Source organism: Coregonus lavaretus (assembly GCF_964263955.1).
Source record: "Coregonus lavaretus genome assembly, chromosome: 7".
Lineage (NCBI taxonomy): Eukaryota > Metazoa > Chordata > Actinopteri > Salmoniformes > Salmonidae > Coregonus > Coregonus lavaretus.
Window position 1 is genome coordinate 19,492,252 of NC_139994.1, and position 14,258 is coordinate 19,506,509.

A 14,258-nucleotide genomic window follows, 5' to 3' on the forward strand; every position below is an offset into this window, starting at 1 on the left:
GAGGGAGCGATAACTGAATGGGTAATATACCTCCTCTGTCTCATTAGGTGCGCAATGAGCCTCAATCATGATCTGTTTCAACACTTGAAACAGACCACACCCTACTCTGCCAGAGCTGGTTCTCACAGCACAGCAGCAGTATAGTGAACTCAGAAACGGTCTCAAAACAACTCCTCATTAATGTACTGCTTATGAATGTGTTATGTATAGGTTATGAATGGATTATGAAGTCCTGAAGTAAGTACCCTTCAAATAAAATGTTACCTTAATTACTTGTAGTTTCATGAAACTCACAAATCTCAAAGCTTTAGACGTTGATTCCTCTGTTAGTTTACGCAACAGAGAGACCTATTTTATGTGATGGTGTGGTTGTGCTCCTCACATTAGAGCACTAAAGCCTTCTCTCTGCTCCGGGATACTATGTGATGAGGCAATGACACCAGCAGGCCTCATTTAACTGGACCGGAGTTCCACTACTGGAAAATGGGACGTTTCTAGACCTAGGTTCAAATACTTCCGCTGGACTTGATTAAGCTTGCTTGCGTCAATGAGCCAATAGAACAGTTGCAAAAGTGCAAACCCTGCCAATCTGGCACGCCAGGCAGGCTAAAGCAAACGCTCAAAGTATTAAAACAAATATTCCAAATAGTATTTGAACCCAGGTTTGCCTACGACTACTGAAAAATGTTTGATTTCCAAACGATGCCAACAGGCTTACTCTACTGGTAATCTAGAGACTACTACTCAAGGTTTGTCGAAGCAGTGTTTGATGTAATTTCACCAGGAAACAGAGAGTAATGATGAGTCATTCTACATCAGCGTTGATAGTGGATCCTCTGGCTGTGTGTCTGTATGGTGATACTGTCTGTTTGATTCATGGATTGGCTGCTCGGGCGTCCATAACAGGCTGCTGGTAGTCAGATACATTACATCCATAGCAGGCAATGATAGATACAACATTACATCCATAGCAGGCCAGGGTGCCAGATTCACTCACTGTGATCCATCACTGTATGAACGTGGGGATAAGCAGGTGAATCGACTGTGAAAATGTGTTTTGTGTGTGAGGGTGGTTAGACTGTGTCAGAATGCAGGCAACTGTTAGTGTTTGTTTGCCCCCTGATAACGCGCTGACCCACTGTGTGTGTGTGTGTGTCCCTGCAGGGTAAATGTTTCAGGGATTGTAACTGCAGGGATTCACACACAGAGGGAATAACTGCAAGGTGAAAAGCGAGGTAGAAAAACTACTAGCGAATGTATTTACAAAGCGATGATGAATCAGTGTGCAAACTGTTAGCCGGTTGTGTTTAGGACTGGAGCAGAGCAGAGGAAGTAGAGGTTAGATCCATATATCTACACACACACACAAGCCTCCCTTCGCACCTAGCATTTCACACACACACACACACACACACACACACACACACACACACACACACACACACACACACACACACACACACACACACACACACTGTATAAATGGTGGTATGGTTATGTTCTAATACATCAGTGTCCTCCTCCAGATTTGCTCTATTTCACACGCATGTTTTATGCTCCATTGCCCAGGCGAGCCGGCCATCGTAAGGATGCATTATTCAACACAGCATATTACTGGGGCTGAAATTCTTACAGCGATGTGTGTGTGCCCTGTGTCAGCATTCAGTAGAACCAACACATCATCTGCAGTGCCTGTTTTGTTCTGTTCCGGTCGCTCCAACAGGGTCCTCTTTGGCGATGACCAGGAGCGGCAAGGAGTGGAATGTTAGCTAATGAGACTGGTACTCAGGCTAGCAACACTCCACCACATGATTAATATTCACACTGAGGTTCTGAAGTGCTGAACCTTCCTGCTCTCTCTTTAATCTGGAATGAATGAATGGCCAGGAGCCTCTAAGTACAGAGGGAGGCTAGGGTGCGTCCCAAATGGCACCTTAGTCCCTTTATATTGCTCTACTTTTGACCAGGGCCCCATAGGGAAGAAGTGTAATGTGAAGGGAATAGGGTGCCATTTGGGACACACAATTGAGATGGTTGCCGCTCAGCTCTCCTCAACTCTTTGAGGCATGTTTTTATGTAATTGGCTCTGTGAGGAGGATACCTGAGAGGCAGACCTGGGGTTGTGAGAAAGGCTCATTTTACCATTTTATATTATATAGATACCCTTCTTCCTGCTTCTCTTTCTTCCTACTTTGGACTAAAGTTTTAATTTCCCAAGGTGCACGCCGGTAGTTTACTTTACTGTCCATAAATCCTCTTAACCCACCAAGTCCTGGGCTCAGAGAATGGAGATGGAAGTGTGTGCGTGTGTGTTGTTCGGGGCTTAGGCTCAGCCAAGTCCTCTAGTGGGACAGTTTAATGCATTTAGAGATTGAAAATGTAGAAATGGAAATGGAAGACTGTAGTGTGTTTGGTAACAGAGCTGTTTCCCACCTGTCTCCATCTCAGAATCCCTCCTCCACTGCCAAATGACACTGCTACTGGAAGTCTATGGGAACAGCTAGCATGTCATTGCACGAACGTTGCCAACACTGCTGAAAAAAACCCTAGGGGAAACACTGCACATGCTTTGCTTAATCATCTCCTAAATCTTCTAATAGTAATATAATATAATCCGGTCATCATTACAGTATGCACTTGGTTGCCTTGTTTTGTCAACTGCCTGACGCTGAACCCTGAAACAGATCCTTTACATCCTCCTGAGCAGCTCTCACCAACAACACTTTAACTGGTTTTTAGTTGCCTCAAGTCAAATGTTACTGCATGGCTAATGGAATACGAAATTAAATGTACAAATTTGCTGAGAGCCAACAGCTCAATCTATATATTTTTTTGTTTATTTGCGGTTTATTGGCTTTCATAAAGTAATTAACTATGAACTTGTCTGTCTGTGCGTGAGGCACATTGAGGTAATTATTTTTATCAAACAGGATGGTTTTAATTGCAATTGAAATACTCTGGCATATTGAAAATATAACTATAGACTTAACAATCCATATTTAACGTTTCACATTATTTCCACATCCCTGAATTCTATTCTAATCTATTACTCACATACCCACATAATTATAATGATATATTTGTAAGGTATTTTCTGACTTTAATGAACAGATAGAGGATGACAGTGGAGAAAGATAGAGATTATGTCAAAGGGCAGTAGGCCGGATTCAAACCTACTATATGCTGACACCATAGACATGAGTGCCGGAGGCTGTAGCTAGATCAATCTAGGCCACACATACCCACATAATTGAACTCATATTTGTCTGTATGTTGCATGTACATTTGTTGCTCAGACATGTAATGCATCAGTTTCTCCTGGTCTGAGATTCACTGTAATGTATTCTTTTAACTCCTCAGAGTTCCAGTGGGTCCAGGGAGATGTGTGTGAGGTCCAGTTGATGGTCTACAACCCCATGCCCTTTGAACTCCGCGTGGAGCACATGGTGAGTGAAGCATTACTTCTGGATACTACAACAACGCCACAACTTAGTAAACGTCCCTGAGAAGAAGTTGTCAGGGCCTCTCGGGGTAAAATAAACGACCCTCATCACATTACATCAGGGGCAAGCCATTCAACTGTGAAAATGTCTTGAAGTTATATTTGATGACCTCATTCAAGTCTAGCTAAAAGCCCTGTTCTGACACTTTCATGCAGTAATGATGGTACAGGACAGGACCAGAACAAACTGAGCCGTCCTTCTCCCTTAACACTAAGTGTACTGGAACAATGTAGGGGGAGTGAACCCATGTGGTGCTATTACGGTTTATAGTTCTGATGCTAGCTATCCTCACTGTCAGTCTCTAATAAGGTAAGTGCGAGGAAATGCCCATTCACTCCTCTCCTTTTTCTTATTCACTTTTCGCTCTCTCTCACGGATGCTTGCACTCACAGTCACACACACTTTTTTTGTCTTTCTTGATATCTCTGTGTGGTTCAAGCTCTTTCTCTCAGGATCACACATGCGTTTGATTGTTTTTCTTTCACCTTTATTTAACCGGGTAAGCCAGTTGAGAACAAGTTCTCATTTACAACTGCAACCTGACCAAGATAAAGCAAAGCAGTGCGATAAAAACAACAACACAGAGTTACATATGGGGTAAACAAAACATACAAACAGAAAATATATATACAGTGTGTGCGAATGTAGTAAGTTATGGAGGTAAGGCAATAAATAGGCCATAGTGCAAAATAGTTACAATTTCGTATTAACACTGGAATGATAGATGTGCAAAAGATGATGTGCAAATAGAGATACTGGGGTGCAAATTAGCAAAATAAATAACAATATGGGGATGTGGTAGTTGGGTGGGCTAATTTCAGAATGGCTGTGTACAGGTGCAGTGATCGGTAAGCTGCTCTGACAACTGATGCTTAAAGTTAGTGAGGGAGATAAGAGTCTCCAGCTTCAGAGATTTTTGCAGTTCGTTCCAGTCATTGGCAGCAGAGAACTGGAAGGAATGGCGGCCAAAGGAGGTGTTGGCTTTGGGGATGACCAGTGAGATATACCTGCTGGAGCGCAGACTACGGGTGGGTGTTGCTATGGTGACCAGTGAGCTAAGGTAAGACGGGGATTTGCCTAGCAGTGATTTATAGATGACCTGTAGCCAGTGGGTTTGGCGAAGAATATGTATTGAGGGCCAGCCAACGAGCGTACAGGTCACAATGGTGGGTAGTATATGGGGCTTTGGTGACAAAACGGATGGCACTGTGATAGACTACATCCAATTTGCTGAGTAGAGTGTTGGAGGCTATTTTGTAAATGACATCGCCAAAGTCAAGGATCGGTAGGATAGTCCGTTTGACGAGGGCATGTTTGGCAGCATGAGTGAAGGAGGCTTTGTTGCGAAATAGGAAGCCGATTCTAGATCTAACTTTTGATTGGAGATGCTTAATGTGAGTCTGGAAGGAGAGTTTACAGTCTAACCAGACACCTAGGTATTTGTAGTTGTCCACATACTCTAGGTCAGACCCGCCGAGAGTAGTGATTCTAGTCGGGTGGGCGGGTGCAAGCAGCGTTCGGTTGAAGAGCATGCATTTAGTTTTACTAGTGTTTAAGAGCAGTTGGAGGCTACGGAAGGAGTGTTGTATGGCATTGAAGCTCGTTTGGAGGTTTGTTAACACAGTGTCCAATGACGGGTCAGATGTATATTGTTGAATCAAACCGCTTTGCTACTCGATGATGGAAGTGTTTGTTTACGGAAGCACTGATGTGGCACAGACTGCATTGAGATGCACAACAATCATCTGCCTCTGTCTGTCTGTCAACACACACACACACACAACAGCCATACTGTACCGTCACGAGGCGCTGCTCACTGTGTGCCTGAAACTGATGCAGCCCTTAATTGGACACTAGAGCACAAATGGCCATGGAAAGGCATGTGCATGTGTTTAATGTCTGACTGTGCACAATGACAGGAGCCCCAGCGCCTGTCGTGCCCGAGGTGTTGCTGTATGTACCTGGACGGGTAATTATCAACCTCTGGCATGTCGGAGCAGAATGAAGTGTGTGTGTTTAAAACACGTGTTTTGAAGCGCCAGGAGAGTGGAAGGTCAAACGGCGATGAGGGATTATTTTCTTTGCTGTCGAGGGGTCCTAAAACTGTCACTGAGCCAGCGAAGAGACACACACACACACACACATATATCATTAGCCACTGACTCCTCACCTGCGGATGGATAGATGGAAGCACAGATGGAGACAGAGACCCCTCCTGTTCTACTTCCATGGCAGCTGGCAGCCTTAGGTGTTAGGTGGTACAGTACAGGTGGCATGCAGGGTGACTCGGCATAATCACAAACTATGGTGTTCATCATGACCTGACCCGACCTGACTTGACCTGAGTTCACACAGTATTTTTTATTTTCAGTACTTTAGCTGCGCTTGATTGAGTATTCCTGGCACAATGGAACCAACGGAATAGTCCCAAAAGTGTAAACCACGTCCATCTGTCACTCCAGGCAGGCTCAGTCAGACTATGAAAGTCTTTGAAAGAAATCCAATAGTATTTGAACCCAGGTCTGTTGATGGCAGTGACAGACAGGCTTCTGAGTGTCCCTCGCCCAATGCAGGGACCATGGACAGATGGAGGGGATAGATGGAGAGATGGAGAGATGGAGGGGATAGATGGAGAGATGGAGGGTATAGATGGAGAGATGGAGGGGATAGATGGACAGATGGAGGGGATAGATGGAGAGATGGAGGGGATAGATGGAGAGATGGAGGGGATAGATGGAGAGATGGAGGGGATAGATGGAGAGATGGAGGGGATAGATGGAGAGATGGAGGGGATAGATGGAGAGATGGAGGGGATAGATGGAGAGATGGAGGGGAGAGATGGAGAGATGGAGGGGATAGATGGAGAGATGGAGGGGAGGGATGGAGAGATGGAGGGGAGAGATGGAGGGGATAGATGGATAGATGGAGAAATGAAGGGGATAGATGGAGGGGAGAGATGGAGGGGATAGATGGAGGGACAGATGGACAGATGGAGGGGATAGATGGAGAGATGGATAGATGGAGAGGATAGATGGAGAGATGGAGGGGAGAGATGGAGAGATGGACAGATGGAGGGGATAGATGGAGAGATGGAAAGGGAGATATACAGTACCAGTCAAAAGTTTGGACACACCTACTCATTCAAGGGTTTTTCTTAATTTTTACTATTTTCTACATTGTAGAATAATAGTGAAGACATCACACCTATGAAATAACACATATGGAATCATGTAGTAACCAAAAAAGTTAAAGAAATATAAATATATTTTATATTTGAGATTCTTCAAAGTAGCCTCCCTTTGCCTTGATGACAGCTTTGCACACTCTTGGCATTCTCCTAACCAGCTTCTTGTTAAAAGTTAATTTGTGGAATTTATTTCTTTCTTAATGCGTTTGAGCCAATCAGTTGTGTTGTGACAAGGTAGGGTTGGTATACAGAAGATAGCCCTATTTGGTAAAAGACCAAGTCCATATTATGGCAAGAACAGCTCAAATAAGCACAGAGAAATGACAGTCCATCATTACTTTAAGACATGGAGGTCAGTCACTACGGAAAATGTCAAGAACTTTGAAAGTTTCTTCAAGTGCAGTTGCAAAAACCATCAAGCGCTATGAGGAAACCCTAGACTGAGGTCCTGAGCGCTCTGGAGTAGGTTTTCATCAAGGATCTCTCTGTACTTTGCTCCGTTCATCTTTCTCTCGATCCTGACTAGTCTCCCAGTCCCTGCCACTGAAAAACATCCCCACAGTGTGATGCTGCCACCACCATGCTTCACCGTAGGGATGGTGCCAGGTTCCCTCCAGACATGACACTTGGCATTCAGGCCAAAGGTTTCAATCTTGGTTTTATAAGACCTTGTTTCTCATGGTCAGAGTCCTTTAGGTGCCTTTTGGCAAACTCCAAGCGGGCTGTCATGTACCTTTTACTGGGGAGTGGCTTCCGTCTGGCTGCTCTACCATAAAGGCCTGATTGGTGGAGTGCTGCAGAGTTGGTTGACCTTCTGGAAGGTTCTCCCATCTCCAAAGAGGAACTCAGGAGCTCTGTCAGAGTGACCATCAGGTTCTTGGTCACCTCACCTGACCAAGACCCTTCTCCCCCGATTGTTTAGTTTGGCCGGGCGGCCAACTCTAGGAAGAGTCTTGGTGGTTCCAAACTTCTTCTATTTAAGAATGATGGAGGCCACTGTGCTCTTGGGGACCGTCAATGCTGCAGGTAATGTTTCGGTACCTTTCCCCAGATCTGTGCCTCAACACAATCCTGTCTCGGAGCTCTACGGACAATTCCTTCGACCTCATGGCTTGGTTTTTGCTCTGACATGCAATGTCAACTCTGGGACCTTATATAGACAGGTGTGTACCTTTCCAAATTATGTCCAATCAATTGAATTTACCACAGGTGGACTCAAAGCAAGTTGTAGAAACATTTCAAGGATGATCAATGGAAACAGGATGCACCTGAGCTCTATTTTGAGTCTCATAGCAAATGGTCTGAATACTTATGTAAATAAGGTATTCCTTTTTTATATTTGATCAATTTGCAAAAATGTCTATAAACCTGTTTTCGCTTTGTCATTATGGGATATTGTGTGTAGATTGATTTTTTATTTTATCCATTTTAGAAAAAGGCAGTAACGTAACAACATGTGGAAAAAGTCAAGGGGTCTGAATAGTTTCCGAAGGCACGTAAAGTAACTTCTGCCTCTGCCTTTAATTGATGGATACAAACTTGAAACCACTGATCAAGACAATTTAGCCCACAGGATGAAACTCCTGGACAGCAGTTGCGAGTAGCCTGATTGTCCATTCCATATTGTCCATTTTACTTTGACCTTTCCTTTTTTTAGGATATGTTGTTTGTTAACATGTCAGTGCATTTTTTTTTTAATTGGGCACCGTTTAGGTTATGCTATTTGATCGGAGAAACCTAATGTAAAAGGTTTGTGTCTCATTACATTGTCATACATTTTATATTCTGCCTGTAGGCTACAGAAAAGGCCACATACTCTTTCTACCATATGTTATATCTGTTATATGATTCATAGATTCGTATTTTTTTACGGAATGTTGGTGGAGCGCTGCAGCGGTACGTCTCTCCAACAGCACCCTGGAGATGTGCGTTGGAAATGGAGAATATAAATATTTTGCATCCTTGCCTTTGACAAAGTGGGCACTGCTTATCACAGGGCGACATCAGCACTCACCTAAAAAACCCATATGCCACTGGTTGAGAGAAGTTGTCATTGTTTTGGGGCATGACATAAGTATTTGATCACCTACCAACCAGTAAGAATTCCGGCTCTCACAGACCTGTTAGTTTTTCTTTAAGAAGCCCTCCTGTTCTCCACTCATTACCTGTATTAACTGCACCTGTGCACCTGTTTGAACTCGTTACCTGTATAAAAGACACCTGTCCACACACTCAATCAAACAGACTCCAACCTCTTCACAATGGCCAAGACCAGAGAGCTGTGTAAGGACATCAGGGATAAAATTGTAGACCTGCACAAGGCTGGGATGGGCTACAGGACAATAGGCAAGCAGCTTGGTGAGAAGGCAACTACTGTTGGCACAATTATTAGAAAATGGAAGAAGTTCAAGATAACGGTCAATCACCCTCGGTCTGGGGCTCCATGCAAGATCTCACCTCGTGGGGCATCAATGATCATGAGGAAGGTGAGGGATCAGCTCAGAACTACACAGCAGGACCTGGTCAATGACCTGAAGAGAGCTGGGACCACAGTCTCAAAGAAAACCATTAGTAACACACTACGCCGTCATGGAATCCCACCGTACCTTCTCCGCTATGCAATCCGGTTTCCGAGCTGGTCATGGGTGCACTTCAGCCACGCTCAAGGTCCTAAACGATATTATAACCGCGATCGATAATAGACAGTACTGTGCAGCCGTCTTCATCGACCTGGCCAAGGCTTTCGACTCTGTCAACCACCGCATTCTTATTGGCAGACTAAATAGCCTTGGTTTCTCAAATGACTGCCTCGCCTGGTTCACCAACTACTTCTCAGATAGAGTTCAATGTGTCAAATCGGAGGGCCTGTTGTCTGGACCTATGGCAGTCTCTATGGTGGTGCCACAGGGTTCAATTCTTGGGCCGACTCTTTTCTCCGTGTATATCAATGATGTCGCTCTTGCTGCTGGTGACTCTCAGATCCACCTCTACGCAGACGACACCATTTTGTATACATCTGGCCCTTCATTGGACACTGTGTTAACAAACCTCCAAACGAGCTTCAATGCCATACAACACTCCTTCAGTAGCCTCCAACTGCTCTTAAACACTAGTAAAACTAAATGCATGCTCTTCAATCGAACGCTGCTGGCACCCGCCCACCCGACTAGAATCACCACTCTCGACGGGTCTGACCTAGAGTATGTGGACAACTACAAATACCTAGGTGTCTGGTTAGACTGTAAACTCTCCTTCCAGACTCACATTAAGAATCTCCAATCCAAAGTTAAATCTAGAATCGGCTTCCTATTTCGCAACAAAGCCTCCTTCACTCATGCTGCCAAACATGCCCTCGTAAAACTGACTATCCTACCGATCCTTGACTTCGGCGATGTCATTTACAAAATAGCCTCCAACACTCTACTCAGCAAATTGGATGTAGTCTATCACAGTGCCATCCGTTTTGTCTCCAAAGCCCCATACACTACCCACCACTGTGACCTGTACGCTCTTGTTGGCTGGTCCTCACTACATGTTCGTCGTCAAACCCACTGGCTCCAGGCCATCTATAAATCACTACTAGGCAAATCCCCGCCTTATCTTAGCTCATTGGTCACCATAGCAGCACCCACCCGTAGTCTGCGCTCCAGCAGGTATATCTCACTGGTCATTCCCAAAGCCAACACCTCCTTTGGCCGCCATTCCTTCCAGTTCTCTGCTGCCAATGACTGGAACGAATTGCAAAAATCTCTGAAGCTGGAGACTCTTATCTCCCTCACTAACTTTAAGCATCAGTTGTCAGAGCACCTTACCGATCACTGCACCTGTACACAGCCCATCTGAAATTAGCCCACCCAACTACCTCATCCCTATATTGTTATTTATTTTGCTCTTTTGCACCCCAGTATCTCTATTTGCACATAATCTCTTGCACATCTAGCATTCCAGTGTTAATACTAATTGTAATTATTTTGCACTATAGCCTATTTATTGCCTTACCTCCATAACTTGCTACATTTGCACACACTGTGTATATATTTTCTGTTGTATTTTTTTTGACTGTATGTTTTGTTTACCCCATATGTAACTCTGTGTTGTTGTTTTTATAGCACTACTATGCTTTATCTTGGCCAGGTCGCAGTTGTAAATGAGAACTTGTTCTCAACTGGCTTACCTGGTTAAATAAAGGTGAAATAAAATAAAAATAAATAAAAATTGATTAAAATCCTGCAGCGCACGCAAGGTCCCCCTGCTCAAGCCAGCGCATGTCCAGGCCCAACTGAAGTTTGCCAATGACCATCTGGATGATCCAGAGGAGGAATGGGAGAAGGTCATGTGGTCTGATGAGACAAAAATAGAGCTTTTTGGTCTAAACTCCACTCGCCATGTTTGGAGGAAGAAGAAGGATGAGTACAACCCCAAGAACACCATCCCAACCGTGAAGTATGGAGGTGGAAACATTATTCTTTGGGGATGCTTTTCTGCAAAGGGGACAGGACGACTGCACCGTATTGAGGGGAGGATGGATGGGGCCATGTATCGCGAGATCTTGTCCAACAACCTCCTTCCCTCAGTAAGAGCATTGAAGATGGGTCGTGGCTGGGTCTTCCAGCATGACAACGACCCGAAACACACAGCCAGGGCAACTAAGGAGTGGCTCCGTAAGAAGCATCTCAAGGTCCTGGAGTGGCCTAGCCAGTCTCCAGACCTGAACCCAATAGAAAATCTTTGGAGGGAGCTGAAAGTCCGTATTGCCCAGCGACAGCCCCGAAACCTGAAGGATCTGGAGAAGGTCTGTATGGAGGAGTGGGCCAAAATCCCTGCTGCAGTGTGTGCAAACCTGGTCAAGACCTACAGGAAACGTATGATCTCTGTAATTGCAAACAAAGGTTTCTGTACCAAATATTAAGTTCTGCTTTTCTGATGTATCAAATACTTATGTCATCCAATAAAATGCTAATTACTTAAAAATCATACAATGTGATTTTCTGGATTCTTGTTTTAGATTCTGTCTCTCACACTTGAAGTGTACCTATGATAAAAATTACAGACCTCTACATGCTTTGTATGTAGGAAAACCTGCAAAATCGGCAGTGTATCAAATACTTGTTCTCCCCACTGTATGTGGTTATTTACCTGAGGGGGAAATTAAATTGTTTGTAAACTTGTAGAGATCTCTTAGTTATTTGATTGTGAGTATAGCTAAAAGTAGTATAATTTGGTGTTAATGACACCTTACATTTTAGCCTTCTTTTGAAGTTCTGTAAGGCTCAAACTATTATGATGGATGTAGATCATTTAGTGGGCAAAATGAAAAACTAGAATGAATCATCCATATTTGAGAGACTGCTGCTCAGACTAGCCAATGTGTTCTGTGTCTGGCTGGACCTCTCCACAGAGTGAGGTCTCTAGGCTAGACAAACACATTCTGAAGGAAAGGTTACTGTAAATGATTATGAAGTGACTTTGTCCCTGTCAGAGCTGGCTCATTAGTGTCTGACTGTCTGTGAATATTGTTTACTAGATTGCTTTTTTACTCTGCAATTGATTAATCAATTTACTGTGCCATCACATTCCAGTATTAATCACTGCATTGTAATGGAGAAGGAAATGAAAGTATTATAAATAAATATACTTGATGCAGTGATGATGGGAGAACTATCAGGCTAACTAACTATGCACGCACACACACACTTGAAACTTGAAACACACACACACACCAGACTGATGATCGTAACAATAGCGAGCCGGGCTAATTAACCTTTTCAAGAATGGATGCAAATGAGTTATTTCCAATAGGTTAACTTTGATATTTGTTTTTCCAGTAAAGGGGTGTAATCTTTATTCTCTCTCTAAAGTAGCTAGAGGCATAGCTTTATAAATCACTATCACGCCACCACAGAGGCTCTCTGTGACTGTAGACACACACACACACACACACACACACACACACACACACACACACACACACACACACACACACACACACACACACACCAACCTCCCTAGTGAGGTAGTGTCTGCAGTTTGATAAAATGATGTCACCCAGCCAGCCTGATGACCAGTGACTAGATGTGATGGGAATTTGACCACCAGTATAACTGATAAAGATGTTACACTAGCATATTCCTCTCTGAGATAGTCGAACCTCTCCATCTCCCCTACACATTTCCAATCTCTCCTCCTCCGGAAGAGCAGACAGCCTTCAATTTACACTGTTTCCTTGTGTGTGTGTGTGTGTTTCCAGTTTCCTCCTCGCTCTCTCACGGTGAGAACAAGAGCAATTTTCTCTGTGGGAGATGGCGGTGCCTGCTGGGGCTGATCTCATTTCCAGGATATCAGGGCTAGATTAGGATGATGGATTACAGGGAACACTGGGAACTACTCCCACCAACCCTACCTCCCACCACAGCACTGTGGAACTGGGACCAGAGACAACCTCCCTCCCACCAGTTCACTGGGAGGCTGAGTTTCAATACTCTTAAGTGGTTTCCTGTCCTATCCTTTAACAGTGTTTCCCAACTCCGGTCATCCAGTATCCCCAACAGTACACATTTTTGCTGTAGCCCTAGACAAACACACCTCATTCAACTTGTCAGGGGCTTGATGACTAGTTGACAAGTAGAATCAGGTGTGCTTGTCCGGGGCCACATGTTGGGTCTACTCGAGGACAGGAGTTGGGAAACACTGCTTTAGGATATCGTGGCTAGATTAGATTAAGATGATTGATTACAGGGAACTCTGGAAACTACTGTGTGGCTGGGTTTCAATACTCCTAAAAGTTGCTTCCTCTCCTCCTCTCCATTCCTTCATGTGCAGTTCTGATGGGAACATTACAGGGAACAATGGAAACAACTGCCACCCATTACGGCACTGGGACAATTATGGGGTTTCTCTCATCATGTCACATTAGAACAGTGGAATCTGATTCATTAGATCCACTTGATTTTGTTTAAAAGCTAATTTAACTTTAATCAAGTCAGTTGTGACACTACGTTACATTGACAGGTGTCTGTGTGGTATTTTATGATCATTTTAGTTCAGAGCGACTTAGAAGTCCTGCTGTTCCCATTGAACCGTTGCCTCATGCTCAGTCTCCATTTGTGTTTAATTAATAGGGCCAGATTTTTAAGTAGAATCATTTGACACTCTTTGATAACATGGTATCAAGTCATTTTAATGAAGCTCCACTGATAGCATACATTTTAATGAACAACTGCGTATCTCATTAAGATTAATTAAGCTAAATAAGTTATGCACTTGTGAGTATAGTCACTTATTTTTTATTATATATTTTTGTATTTTTTGGGCGTGGGGGTAGATCAGCTTTAATATTGCAGATAGATTGTGGCTTCCGTCAATGTAATTGTCTGCATAATTTCCAATCCCCCAAATATTTATATACAGTGGGGAAAAAAAGTATTTAGTCAGCCACCAATTGGGCAAGTTCTCCCACTTAAAAAGATGAGAGGCCTGTAATTTTCATCATAGGTACACGTCAACTATGACAGACAAATTGAGAATTTTTTTTCCAGAAAATCACATTGTAGGATTTTTAATGAATTTAT

At 43.7% G+C, this 14,258-nt stretch overlaps 1 protein-coding gene across 1 annotated transcript in view; it reads left to right on the forward strand.

Annotated features, from left to right (window-relative positions):
• LOC311133052 (trafficking protein particle complex subunit 9-like) overlaps positions 1 to 14,258 on the forward strand; it is a 307,997-nt gene that overhangs the window by 59,351 nt on the left and 234,388 nt on the right. Inside the window, exon 14 of the mRNA XM_084166478.1 lies at positions 3,361 to 3,446. Within this exon, the coding sequence (XP_084022604.1) occupies positions 3,361 to 3,446 (86 nt within the window). The remainder of the gene's footprint in view (positions 1 to 3,360; positions 3,447 to 14,258) is intronic.